This window comes from Dicentrarchus labrax, unplaced genomic scaffold, assembly GCF_905237075.1.
Source record: "Dicentrarchus labrax unplaced genomic scaffold, dlabrax2021, whole genome shotgun sequence".
In the NCBI taxonomy this organism is placed as follows: Eukaryota; Metazoa; Chordata; class Actinopteri; family Moronidae; genus Dicentrarchus; species Dicentrarchus labrax.
In genome coordinates, this window is record NW_026136715.1 from 26,706,970 (window position 1) to 26,720,999 (window position 14,030).

Below are 14,030 nucleotides of genomic sequence, written 5' to 3' on the forward strand. Positions count from 1 at the left end.
GGACTACACTTCCTTTAAAGTCCATTCTAAAATAAAAGAACACAACAATTAAAAGCTATGACCAGTTGGCGTTCTTCATGAGGGTGCACTGGTGGATTTATCCCCCCTTGAGCCCCCATGTTTGGAAAAAGGCTGCAGAAGTGCCCTCTAGGGTGCCCTTGCAGTGGAGAAAATGTGATGAAGCACCCTCTAGACTGACCCCCTGACTAAGCTGTTTCACAATAAATGCATCTCAGCTTTCTGGTGACCTTTTTATTTTATGTGCCCCTGCTCCTCAAATAACCTGAGTCTGCTACTGCCAATGTTATCACCTTGGCAGATTTAAGAAAAGAATGACTGACTGGGAATTATGAAAATATATTTTTACCCTTTCTCGATCCCTCTCGTACTGATGAAAAAGACAGCAACCCTCTCCGCCGTCCAAATCCACCCTCTTCATAACTGTTGTGCCTCTCTGTGTAAAATTCACATTGACAAAACAAAACAGTGATCAATAAATAGAAGACTGATTGAGATGCAGGCATTAAGATAATTTATTCATTAGGACATTTTGCATCACTGTGAATACGTATTGTCTGATCCTTACTTTTAATACGGAGAGATGAGAAGCTGAAACTCCTCCTTGTGTTCGGAGACAGTGGCTGCTCTGAATTCTTAGAGAAAAGGGAACAAAGAGACACAATTTAATAAAATATAAAAACTAAAAAGTAAATTTTTAATCCAGAGAGGATGTAACCTTTTCATTACGACAATTTCAACAGAGATTTCTAATAGCTGAATTTTCTTTGGATGTTGATGGTGGACACAGGATGAATGTTAATGTTTTTCATAACCCGTCAGATCTTTAGAGAAAGATGATGGTTTGGGTTAAAATAAGCCTTTGGTTAAGGTTAGGGGACATCAGGGTTACAGTAATAAACACTTCCTTGAGGTCTGCAGCATTTCATTTCATGATTTGCATTGACCTGAATGGAAGTTAAATTTGGTAAATGTTCATGTTTTTGTTACTTTACACACGCTGCACGTTGTCATCTTTCCTAATTGAAAAATATGTCTTTTGTTATGTTTTCATTTTCAGAATTATTCCTTTTATAAACCTTGAGTGACTAAAATATCAAGGTTGGACTATCCAAGAGCAGGACTGAAAATATCCCAACATCTAATGGGCAGATTGCCCATTGCTCCATTCAAGTTTGGAGTGAGTCACTGTCCCCAGCGAAGAAATTCAAGTAACTTGTTCACCACAATTGAGGCAGGTTAAGTAATGCAATATTTAAGTCCCAGTCTGCAGTGATGAGGGGGTTTTACCAGACCTTTGTGGGGAGGGATCAACATTCAACCATTGTGATCTTTGAGTAATGACTAAAACAATTAGATTGTGGATACTAAGAGCCAAAAATTATCCTCACAGGGTGTCTGGGCTCAAGCTTAGAGACAGCGAGAGGAGTGCTGACATCTGAAAGGATGTTGGGCTACCTTGCTTAGCCACCATGACCCAGACCCAGTTAGGCTTTACAAAATAGACGAGTAGAGATTTTGGAAAATGTTGCTTCCCAGAATAATTTGATCCATTCAGGTCATTGCATTATTTTCTCAGCTTGCTCAGACCAAATGATCAACTTTGCACAGTAGGGCCAGATTTGCCACTATTTTTGCTGTGGATAATCATGGTATCCAGAGTACTGACCATATGGATTTTGAGGATCCTGCCAGCGTGTTTTGTCCCCCTGGTGGCAAGTCTCAAAAAATATAGAAATAACCAGTACAGCTTTTGTAAAGTGTTTTAACTGAAATAGACCCCAGTGTACAGGCTCACACAGTCTACTCTTTACTTGGCACGAATAGTTTGTTTGCTCCGCTGTGACCATGGAAACTGAAGTCAGCGTCTAACCCAAGTAACTGACACTAATGACAGTTTATGAATACCATTCCTTTACTACCACTAAGCCACTGTTGTTGCTTTGTTTTTTTGCTAAATTTCTAACAGTCAGATGGACTACTGACCCCTGTTTGAATCCTCATACTGCACGTATTGCATATGAGCATTATTGGTTCTGCATGGGAAGACACAGACACTTATTTATAGCCAACCAAAATGACAGGACATGACGATGCCCCATGGGAAAACTCCTCAGCAATGCAAACCACCAGTGTATAAGTGGAATGCAGCAAATAAGGATTTGTGGAGCATAACACAAAGTATTTGTAATATTAGTTTGTTAAAGTAGTAAAGGGTTTTTTGGGGGGTTTTCTGTCATTAGGAGTATTTCCAAAAATGTAGGTTTAGGAACTCATCACTTCCTGGCACAGGATAATTTATGTTTCTTGTTTGTTTTGAATAAATTAAAGATCAACTGACTGGTGAGGAAAAGCCAGGCAAACAGCGCCACCCACATTTAACAACAAAAGATTGAATTGTTTAAGCATCGGAAGGCATGGCACAAAGCAACACCACAATTATTGCTCAACATACACGTTGAGATTATTAAAAAAATGGAAACAAAACTTTGCTATTTAGAACTTTGCTAACATCTTCTCAATCAGATTATGACTATTACTAAACAAGCTCTATTAATACATTTTTAGTTTATGTGGTGGTGAGTAAGAATAAAGGCTGTGTATTGGCAAGAATCTGATGATACGATACATCTCATGATACAGGGGTTATGATTCAATATATTGTGATGTATTGCAATACTGTAAGCAAGGCCATATATTGCCATTGAACAGACCACTTTTTTTTTAATGCAGCCAGAACAGTGGGATCTGAATTGGGATTAATCACATTTGCTGTAACATCCACAAAACAAAAAATAACTACAAAACTATCACAAAATAAAATATCGCAATACAATATTTTTCAATTTTTTTATTATACTCCTAGTAAGAATGCTGATGTCTGTCTGTTGCGCAAAAACAGGCATTATTGGTAGCCTTGCTCTGTCCAAAGTTCAAAAATATACCTACCAACACAAGTTATCTGATTCACATGTATCTTTTTTGTTTAATCTGCACACAAATGTAAAAATATCAATTTGGTTCAGGGGAGGGTTTACACATACTAACAAACAACAGTCTATCCATCCACCCAGAGTGACGTATGTGGTGGTCATCTCCAACCAACACCCCTTATGGCCCGCTCTTAAATCTCTCCACTCTCTGCAGACTGTTGCCATAGCTGTACTGTAGCCTGATGCTCTTCCACAGAAGAAGAGAGTTGGCCTCTCAGAGCCGCTGGCTTAGCTAATGTTACAACACAGGTAGCACACAGAAACATTAACACATGACTGTAAATGTGCTTCTAGTGACTGCAAAAGCTCCAGCTGTGCAGACACAGAGAGTGTGACGGCAGCGGCTCGTGGCTGGTTAGCTCTGACTACCAGCAGCTGTACCACTGCTACACTGAGCGGCAGTCAGTCCATCACTCTGGTTGGTGTTATCTTTGCATCGCACACTCAATAGCCACAAGGCCACAGCCCCCTGTATGATTCTTCCAGGATCTTGTACCCCAAGCAGGCAGAGAACAGTGTATCCATCCGCCCTCAGCACCTCAGTGCAGCAGCTACAGCTACAGGTTGCCAGATAAGGTCGGTGAGTTCAAGTTTTGGTTGTAGTCTCTGGACACCCATGATGGTGCCAAACCTGGCAACCTCAGGAAGCTTTTAACGCTGACTGCAGCCAGCTGTTGTTTGTCAAGAAATTGTTCCAGCATGTACCTCCTCCTTAAACCATTTCTTCATTGTGTGTGCAAGGATTAAACAAACATGATACAGGTGCTTTGGAGGTGTTGGTAGAATGAACTTTGGACAGAGCCAGGCTAGCTGTTTCCCCCTCCATCCAGTCTTTATGCTAAGCTAAGATAACCAATCCCGACCCAAGATCTGTACTTAAGATACTTTTATATTAATATTGTTCATTTTACTTTAGAAACAAATATTTTGCATAATGTTGAATTAAAGCCAGACAGTGGTGTAGATTTGGAAATGAGTCCCACTGCTAACACACAAAAAAAGGCAGTAAAATTACAACACTAGAACACAAGACACTAATTTACATACAATCTCCACACATAGAGCCTTTAAATGAAATCAAACCCTGCTTGCTCAAGCCCTGAAAAAGCACATCAGACCACTAAAATGCAAATGTTATTTTAGGCCTGTAGCTAGTGGCTGTTGGGGTGCCTTTATGCCTGTGCACACTTGTCTTTTCTCTAGCTTATCATTCACTTCAAAAGAACAGATGGCTTCAGGCGGCCACAGCAAACTACACACACGGAGGTTTGTGACTCCATCACAAGCAAACACTTTTATGACAAAATTGTGGTGTGTTTCTTTAGCTTATCTCTTCAACTTAACCTCAATAAAGTAGGTCATTATAGTATCTGCATTGTAATTCCTTCCTAGTGCAGAAATGCTCTTATTGTTTTTAATTAAATTTTTTTTTACTGTGAAGCTTTCAGCTGCCAAGTCTTCCATTCTTCAGAACCAGGGTTTGTCTTTTTAATATGAAGTGCCATTTTTAAATGTTCTAGTTTGTGCCATATCAACATTAAGATTAACATTAAGTTGAATTATGACACCAGATCAAAATGTCAATTTCCAACAGAGCTGTAGTTTTATTTCATCCATATAGCCAACATGCATAGTAAGATTTAAGCCCTTTATCAGAGCATGTCATTATATACAAGAGCACTCTACAAGAAGGCTGCCATCCACATCTGAGTTGAAACCATATATAGCCTGCAGGTGCTTCAACTGCAGGGAGCAGGGTCAAAGAGCTCTTCAGTATTTCTGAACTCTCTTGCACACTTGTTGCTAGTGTGCCGTAGGTTAAGCTACTGCATGCCAATGAGTGGGAGCTGGTACTCTTCTACAGAGTCACCATGTTGAACCAGCATGTTTCTACAGTAGCCCAGAAAAGACAAACCAAACACTGGCTTTAGATATTGCATTTGCATGAAATAGTTTGAAATAATCCTACTAGATCTGTATGTGTTTTAAAACCAACCTTTGTTTGGTTTGTCCGTTCTAGGCTACTGTAGAAACATGGAGGATCTACATGGCGGACTCCATGAAGAGGCGTCTGTAGATAAATACAGCTCAGTCTAAGGTAACGGAAACACAGCAATTCCTATTTTTAGGTGATACACTAATGAAAACATACATATGGATATTATATTCCACCTGTAAGGACAGTACCGTTACATTCTAACACTGAAAAGCACCAATCAAGATTACTCAAATTATCTTGAGATCATTCATATAAACCTGAGTTAAAATCTAGTATGCTTAATGAAGTTACCACAACTTAATTACTAACTACTAACTAATACATACACATTGTACAGAAAGTGGGAGAGATAAGGGTTGATCAGCACAGCAGTCTGCATCCGCTCTGATACCTGTAGTATATGTTGCAATACCACACAGTTTGTGGAAACATAAATACCCTGATGGAATAAAGCAACCAAACATATGTTTGACATATAATGATAGCATACAAACAGTGGAATGAAGTTGTAGGATGCATTTCTAATTACATGATAGAACTTTTTTTACACTACAGTTAAACAATAATCTGTTTATTTGTAATGATTTAGTGGAAGCCCCAAAGTGAAGTGTCATTGAAGTCTGCGGCACTCTTGTACCAACTGTGATCTGGAGTGACTTTGCTCACTTAGACAGGTGTGCAGGAAGTGGTACAAGCTGATATTGAGGGTACCAGGCTACGTTATATTCCTTTACATATATTTGTATCAAATCAGAAAATGCAACCCCCCGCCCACTGGCTCTCAGAATCAACATCAAAACGGTGTGCAATTGTTCTGTAAATCTTACCACAGGAAGTAAAAGTGAAGATCAAAGTTCTCTATTCCTCCTGTCATGTGATATTTACAGGAAATGTCAGCGTCTCAAATGTTTAACATCTTTACATTTCACTGTGTACATTTTTGTTGCCACCGACTGCACAGTGTATTGTGCCTTCTTTTCTGATTTACAGATACTGATATCAATGAACCATATGTAAAGTGAGCATGAAAATAACAGGTTAATCCTAGTTGAGCCTAAAACAACCAACTCAAAACACAAAGTGCATGGTTTATGGAAGGAGCACACTCACCATCTGAGCTTGTTGTGACGGTTTATCCATTTGTCTTGGCTGTGCAGGTGAAAGATATATATTTATCCACTGGATCCCGGGCTAATCTTATGACTTTGTCATAACTTTTATTTTATTTCTTCATAAGTAAATACTAGCTTGAAATATTGTCTTCCACAGCCCGTGCAGGCAGCTGTTAATAGCAACAATGAAGCAGCAAGTGCAGAAGTAAGAGGAAGTGCGCTGCTGAAATGTGCGGTTGACGGACTTCAGGCTTGGATTTCCTCTTTTAATGTAAAACCAGTAGTATAGTGACGCAGATGACACTGCAGATATGGGTGTGTCTATGTGTGTATCTGTGTATGTGTGTATTGTGCAGTTAAACCTGTTTATCAGCTTTTGACTCCAGGAAGCCTGTGCACTACTTTGGATATTCAACCTCTGCTGAGTCTGCTTGTTAGCAGCCTAACCAGATAGGGCTGGGTGTGTCATTCATTGTGATTTTATCTGCTCATATAAAATATTACGTCTTCATGGGTAATACAGGCCCAAAGCAACAGCTCCAGACCCAGCTCAAGTTCTCTAAGGATAAACATCCCTCCTCCAAAAAGAATTGTCAAGCGAGGCAATTCAAAGATAGTTCCTGGTCCTGTTATAGCTGGGTATACAATAGGGAACATACTGTTTGTATGTTCTGTAATCTGAGTTACAGAAGTGAAATAAAACTTAAACTCAAATAAATTCAAATGTACTAAACTCAATAACATCCGATAAAATAAGCCAGATTCAGTCTAGAAATTCAATGGTTTCCACATTAATGGCGGTGGGAAGTACGACAGCATAGTCTGATAAATGTGATTTCACTTGAGTCATCATCAGTTGGGGCAGAAGACTACAAGTTTGAAAATATTTGGTTTCAACCACTAGCCACTGCTAGCATGACAGACCTGAATCTCTGACAGAACTGTTTGTGGTTGAGTTACATTGTGGGTAATGTAGTTGCCTGGTTTTCACAGGGAAGAAGAATGTGTCGAATGGGTTTTCTGTTTTCTGTTCACTCCATGAATTCCATGGAAGTCATCGTTATCAATGCATCAAACATTTTTACATTTTTTATTTATTTACATGATAGAGCCCTATCTAGTAATCTAGTAATGTGCTTGTTTATTCTGACAGTTGCAGGAGTGACTGGACCACATTCTAAACATTTGTCACCACAAAACTGTTTAGAAGATTAATTTAATGATTAACATTTTAGAGAACATCTTACAGTAGTGGCAATAACAGTTTAGCTGGGTAGCTAACAAGTATCCATAAAATAATACAAATGCATGATAGTGGTTAATGATCTTCTGCTTACAATGGAATCAGATTCCACCTTAGTGCTTCTATTACTGGATCCCAGTGCGGCTTTTTATAGATCATTGTATATTTCTACACCAACTGAAAAATACATTTGCAGTCCCAGGCCTGGCTCTCGTGTGATTAAAATCTTACCAATCTAAAAGAACACAGTGTGTTTCCTTTTTTGAAATATTGCATAAAAAAATTCTGATATGAAATATGGAGGCTCTATTTTGGTTCTCTGGTCTTCTCTCTTTATATTGCACCTCTTAGCCAAATTCTGTGTACTCATGGAATTAATTCCCACTGCTACGCTGATGATACCCAGCTGTATGTGCCTGTAAAGGCAGATGATATTTCCAAATGACTAAATTAGAGGCTCTCTGCTCTCAGAATACAGGGCTCCTGTCTGTCCCCAAAGTTAAAAAGAAGTCAGCTGGCTGCAGGGCCTTTTCCTATCATGTCCCCTTTCTTTGAAATAACCTCCCTGTTGATATCAGACACTGTGACTGTTGTGGTCTTTAAATCCAAACTTAAAACTTTTCACTTTAACTTTCAGTTAGCTGTTCATTTTGTACCTGTCACTATTATCCGTCAATCAATGAATCAATGAAGCCTAGTGCTTACAGCTCATTTAGTCATCCTGATTATCCATACTGTAATTTTACTATGTTGGTAATTGCATGTCTGTCCATTGCTCTGCCAGAAGTTTCTTCCATTTTCCATGTTAAGGGTTTTTTTTGGGTAGTTTCCTTATCTGAATCAAGGGTCTAAGGATAGAGGGTGTCATATGCTGTACAGGTTGTAAAGCCCCTTGAGGAAAATTTGGGATAGGCTATTGGGCTGAATAAATAGAATTGACTTCAGAAACTCACTCATAATACAGTGACAGGCTCCAGTCTTGTCATATATGTAACCAAAAAAAGGAACTTAAAAGTTTTGATATGGGTGGAGGCTCATTTTTTCACATCTCTTAAAAGTATTACACATCAGCTTGGTGTGTTAATTTTACAGGAAGTAAAAGTTTGGTATTGTCTTCCAAATGCTTCTACAGTTTTGAAAAACTTACAAAGCAATAGCATGTGTGACTTTTTGATATTCTGAAATACAGATGGTTATCATACATTCCCTTCAGCCATTAACAGAGGCCTCTGTCCTGCACACTAATCAAGAAAAACAGGGACAATTGAGACTTGGTGAAATTCTCACAAAATTAATGATAGAACATTTTAGAACTTTATTTTATTTTTTTAAATCTCTTGACTTTCATATCACTCTGTGACATCATATCCCATTTGTGCATGCATCAGCGTGGTTGTTCTCTGCCAGAAGCTGTCATACAGTACATTGACTTTTTTCCAGTTTTAAATCACATTTTACCTTTTTAAAGCCACCAGACTCCTTTGACACAGTCTAGAGAGCATACATAGATATAATGGCTTCAGTTCTCCATCAGAAAGGACTGTCTGATGGCAACGTCCCCCATGAAGAAGTTTCCCCAGATTACCCACCATATTGCAGCAGGTGGACAGGAGACTCTTGAACACCATGTAAGGAACAGGATTGCTGCCTACTTGTCTGCTTCTGTCTGACTAACACACATCAATGGCCATGACCACCTTTAATGAAATTTTGTCAAGGTTTTTGAAATGTTTGTACAGAATACCATGGTTGTCAGTTATCTTGTTTGTTCTTTTGTACACATATATTTTGTGTTCATTTTTGTTTTGTGCACATTTTTCATTTATCTTAAAGCTGCAGTAGGTACTTTTTATTTTTATTTTGTCATATACACTGAAAGGTATACTTTAAAAACTTTTTCTATCTGTTTTCTCTCTTTCGTCTTCTGCATAATCACAAGTTAGAAACAAATTTACTCTACACTATTGAATTACACTATCTTGCGACACCTGCAAATCAGTAGGGGCACAGAACAAAGGTTGAGAACATAAACACAGGTCTCCCTATACCATTACTTCAGTGTAACTCATAACATCACAAATGCCACTGGCCGGTTTGCCATGGGCAAGTGTTGCCATCCACTGGTAAGTATGTTTACATGGTTCATAAAAGGCACACCTTTAATTAAAAGTGGTGGCATTGAGGGGTAGCTCCTTACAGCCATGTATCACCTTTGTGATAACAATATGTCCATAAGAACACAATCCCCTTAATCACTGAAGAAGTCTCAATGGTTTTTTTCAGTGTGTTTTCACATAAGAATGACCAACATTCACACTCCATTATCATACTGTCTAATTTAAGATATGCAATGGTTTTTCATTCTATTTTCTCTAACCCACAAATTTCCAGGGTTATCATATCCTAAGTTTCTACCTTTCACGGGGAAAATGAATGCCACCATAGAACTGCAGTTACAAAAATAAATCTTTATGTTGTTGTTGTTATATATAGTATATAGTATATATATATAGTATAATGCAGCAGCGGGAATTACATTTGTGTACACATATTAAATATTTTTCTATATATCACCTGTCTACCTACATTTACAAGTTATTTTACTCTTGGATATTTCTAAACAAATATTAGTTATTGTGTATTATTATAAATTGTGTTTGAAATAAAATAAAAACATGAACTCTACAATAAAATATTTATTAATAAAAATCGGCCCCCTAAGATAAAAAAACAGGTGGTTTTAGGTGAGGGTGCTGAGGCTAAACTGGAGGGGCTTGGGAGGGAGGAACACAGGAATTTGGAGAGGAGCATGAGGCAACATTTAAGTCACTTAGGAGAACCGTGTGATTTACACGAGGTAAGGAGGAAAGGAGGCCTTGCACCTCAGGATTTGTTTGCCTGATTGAACTGGCTTTCTGGTATCGACCAAAGAAACTTTAAGAGAAGGAAGGAGCATTAAATCATAACACCAACATTGTAATGCTGTTTGGTGCCAGTTCTACTGAAGCCTACGGGAGATGCATGGAGAAGCACACTACTTATTTCCGTTGTATGACCTTTGATGAAAAGATACCTCTACTGAGATTTTTCCAGGGGGGTATTGCACAAAAGCAGAATAAAGAAATCCAGGATAACTGAGCAAGCGCGGCTTGACCTAGCCTGCTCGGCGCATCCTGGCTTAATCGGTTGCACGTTTGCCGATATAAGAAAAAAAGGCAATATCAATGCCATAATTAAAGAAAGAGAGAAAGCCTGGCAGACAATAGCGGACCGGCTTAATGCTTAAGTAGTCCAAAACTGTACAACTAATAAACAGTGCTCCACTGGAACTGTCATAATTAGGCTCCAATTAAAGGACTAAAGGAGTTACTTTAAGTCCACTAAACAACTGTTGTACACTTTGCTTTAAATGTGGCAAGTAGAGGTGCATGTTACTTAAATGTAGAGTATGATTAAGTGCAAACAATTATCCACAATGTGTGTCATTTAATCTATTTTTATCTATTTTATCTTTCTATCCTTCATAAAGAACAAACTTGTTTGGCCATAAAAGGACTTGGCAGCAAGTTAAAGTTAAATACAAGAACATTTTGCAGGCTGGTAAGTGACCCTAAAGTAGTTAACAGTGAACAAATGAGGTGAATAGATTAGGTGTCTGCTGACATGTTAAATGTCTGTATGATTGTAGCAGTTAAAAAAAAGCCCATAGAACTGGCACAGGGGGCGGCCCACCAAGCCAGGATATGTGCGGCAAATGGTTCCTTTATTGAGGTTCTCTGCATCCCCAACAGAATAAAGGAAGCTCCCACTTGCAAAACATCTCAATGTACCACAGACCATCTGTGGTACAGTGAGAGCATGGCTTCCTGCCGTCTGGTGCTGTATTTTTGGACCCAGCAGCCTACATAAATATCTTAGTCCATCACCTGAGAATCTGTATCTCTCAATGACATAGTCATCTCCAACGGCCAATGGGTCTGACCTGTCCCGGAAGACTCTTTCATGACTAAATGCTCGTCTGAGTGTTAGGGCTTCCTCCTCCAGCACATCCTCCAAAAAAGGGCAAGCCATTATGAAAAGGGAACAGGTGTGAATAATATATATATATATATATATAGTGTAAATAGTCTAAATGGCATGCTGTTTAGGAAATTAATCTTTGAATATATGGAATGAAGCTTGGATATACTGATAGAAATGTGAGAATACTGAATGAAATTCAAAACCTAGTTGTATCCTTTTCATCAAAGTGATAGCCTTCTGGATTAGCTGGTTTTACAAAATGGCATCAGTTGAAATATTCCAATACTTTCTGGAACTGGAAAACTTTTTAGCTTTTTCTGTCAGGATTTTGCCTGAGGCCTGTTGTAGTCGGCCTGCCAACATTAAAAAGGGAGTGAACTTCTTCATCAGGAGAACAGTATGGGGCACGGGTACTATGGAAAGGATTGTGGCCCGTACAAGCACTTGCCAATGAGTTAATAATGACCTCATTGCTCAGTATTGCTGCCACAAGGTTCCTGACTGACTCATTCTCACTTCTACAAGATGGCAGCAGTGCCTTGATGACCAGTCAAGTTTCATTCAATATATTAAAAGATTCATTCAATATATTAAAAGATTCATTCCATATATTCAAAGATTCATTCAATATATTAAAAGTTTCATTTTATATATTCAAAGATTAATTTCCTAAACGACATGCCATAATATATATACTATATTGCCCTTGTCACAGATTTCATTGAAAACACCATTGCAACTTCATCAGCTGTGTTTTGTAATCTCAATTACTGCAATAAACAAATATTTATGCGTTTTGACAAGCAGTCTTCATTAGCATAGCAATATAACACTTGTCCTGAGTAATAATACTACCACTTGAATCAATATAAAAAGACTGTTGCAATTACAAACAGCCAACAGATTTAAATGAAATGAGAAATGACAATATATATGTAATATTTTAATGCAGAATAATTAAAATGATGCAACATACTTAGAAAGACCTTGGACATGCTGTAAAACACATTAATTCCTCACAGGACTGACGGTGGAAATACAGGTGAATCACTAGGATTAATGTTAGCCTGGCTGTTAGCCTGGTCTGGAGCAGGCTAACTGCAGAGAATAAATCACCATAGTAACTTGGGATACGTTTAACCTGCTTTCATGCAACCGACTTGAGGCTAAATTAAGCCAGGATAACCAACATATCCTGGCTTAATCCCTTATCTTGGTTTTGTGCAATACCCCTCAGATGTGCTCATTTGTTTATTTGCTGTTGGTCTCCAAATAGATGAATATAGATACCTGTAATCAAAGATGATGATATTCCTTACAGGGTTCATGGCGAGTCAAATTAAATGAACATATATGTTGTTTATACAGTAGCCTACCAATGTACAATTAATTGTCAGAGGACATTTGAAAATTCTTACTTTGAATAAATAATATTCGATTGCATTAGCTGTTATTAGCTCTGTCAATCATCGTAAACCAGCATTCAGATCGAAATAAAAAGATACACTTTTGTTTCAGAATATTTATCCTAAACTCAACATTTTCAAGGGACACTCCCAACTTTTTCTGATTTAATTTAATTTGACTCGCCACGAGCCCTGTAAAGAATTCCTTTCATCATCTTTGGATACTATTTGGAGACCAACATGCATGCATTTTTGGTCCCATCCCTGTTACCTCGCACACACCAACCGTAACAGGAAAAGGTACAGAAAAACAGATCGTGCCTTCTGCTCCAGTGTGGTGTTATGACCCAGCCCGTTATGGAGAGCAGTAACATAACTGGGATAGTAAATGAGGTGGAATGCGACAACTGGTCAGGTTCTGGTTAAAATCAGGCGTTTATTTAACTAATGAGAGTGTGTTTGCACAAGGAAATGTAACAGACAAAGGGAGACTATATAGATGCTGATAAATAACGCAAAATGAAGTAGAATAAATGACAATTACTTAGCTCAGAAATACACTAAAGAACAAAAAGAGGTCAGCACCCATAAGCTCAAAAATACAGTGAACAAAAAACAAACTAGCAGTTACCCTGCAACTTAAAAGGTCTCAAACAAAAGGGAGTCCAACTCTAGGTACTCTGAATCAAACTAAATGAATTCCAAAGATTCCAAAGAACACTGACTGAAACCACTCAGGCAACAGCCAGGCAATACTAAAACCCTCTAAACACCTTAAACACAATAGTACGCAACCAACAGCGAGGCAAACTGATCACTGGTTCACTGCCGCCCTGAACTGTGGACACACAAGCTATTTAAGTGCTGCTGGGGTTGATTGAAGACTGCTGATTGGTAGGTTCAGTCAAATCACAGCCACACCAATCACAGATGCCAGGGAACAGTAACCAGGATAGTAGGCGGTCTCAGCTCAAGAAGGACCAATCCTCGACAGGGGATCACAGCTGAATTGGCATAACCGGCAGGATCACGCATGGAAACAAATAAATACACTAACAGTGGGGCATTTGTAAAATGTCTCAAAAAAGTCTCAACAATTGAATTCCCCACTTTCCTATCAGTAAACTACACTGTTGTCTTTTTGTTAACTCATGATGTAAAACAATAGTAAGCCACATTGAACAGATAACCATTTGAGAAGTGGTTACTCCTCCCTGTGAAGACTTCTGTTCCCCT

General features: G+C 38.4%; 1 protein-coding gene across 2 annotated transcripts in view; it reads right to left on the reverse strand.

The window, feature by feature from the left end:
* LOC127377989 (DENN domain-containing protein 2D) overlaps positions 1 to 6,376 on the reverse strand; it is a 29,123-nt gene extending 22,747 nt beyond the window's left edge. Inside the window, exons 1-3 of one of the 2 annotated variants that reach the window (XM_051426385.1) lie at positions 6,121 to 6,376; positions 587 to 653; positions 368 to 454 (exon numbers count right to left, since the gene is read on the reverse strand). In XM_051426385.1, coding sequence (XP_051282345.1) covers positions 368 to 454; positions 587 to 653; positions 6,121 to 6,150 — 184 coding nt within the window. In that variant the 5' untranslated portion in view covers positions 6,151 to 6,376. Of the gene's footprint in view, positions 1 to 367; positions 455 to 586; positions 654 to 6,120 lie in introns of those variants that run through there. The other variant, XM_051426388.1, reaches the window with a different exon arrangement.
* Positions 6,377 to 14,030: the final 7,654 nt, after the last annotated feature.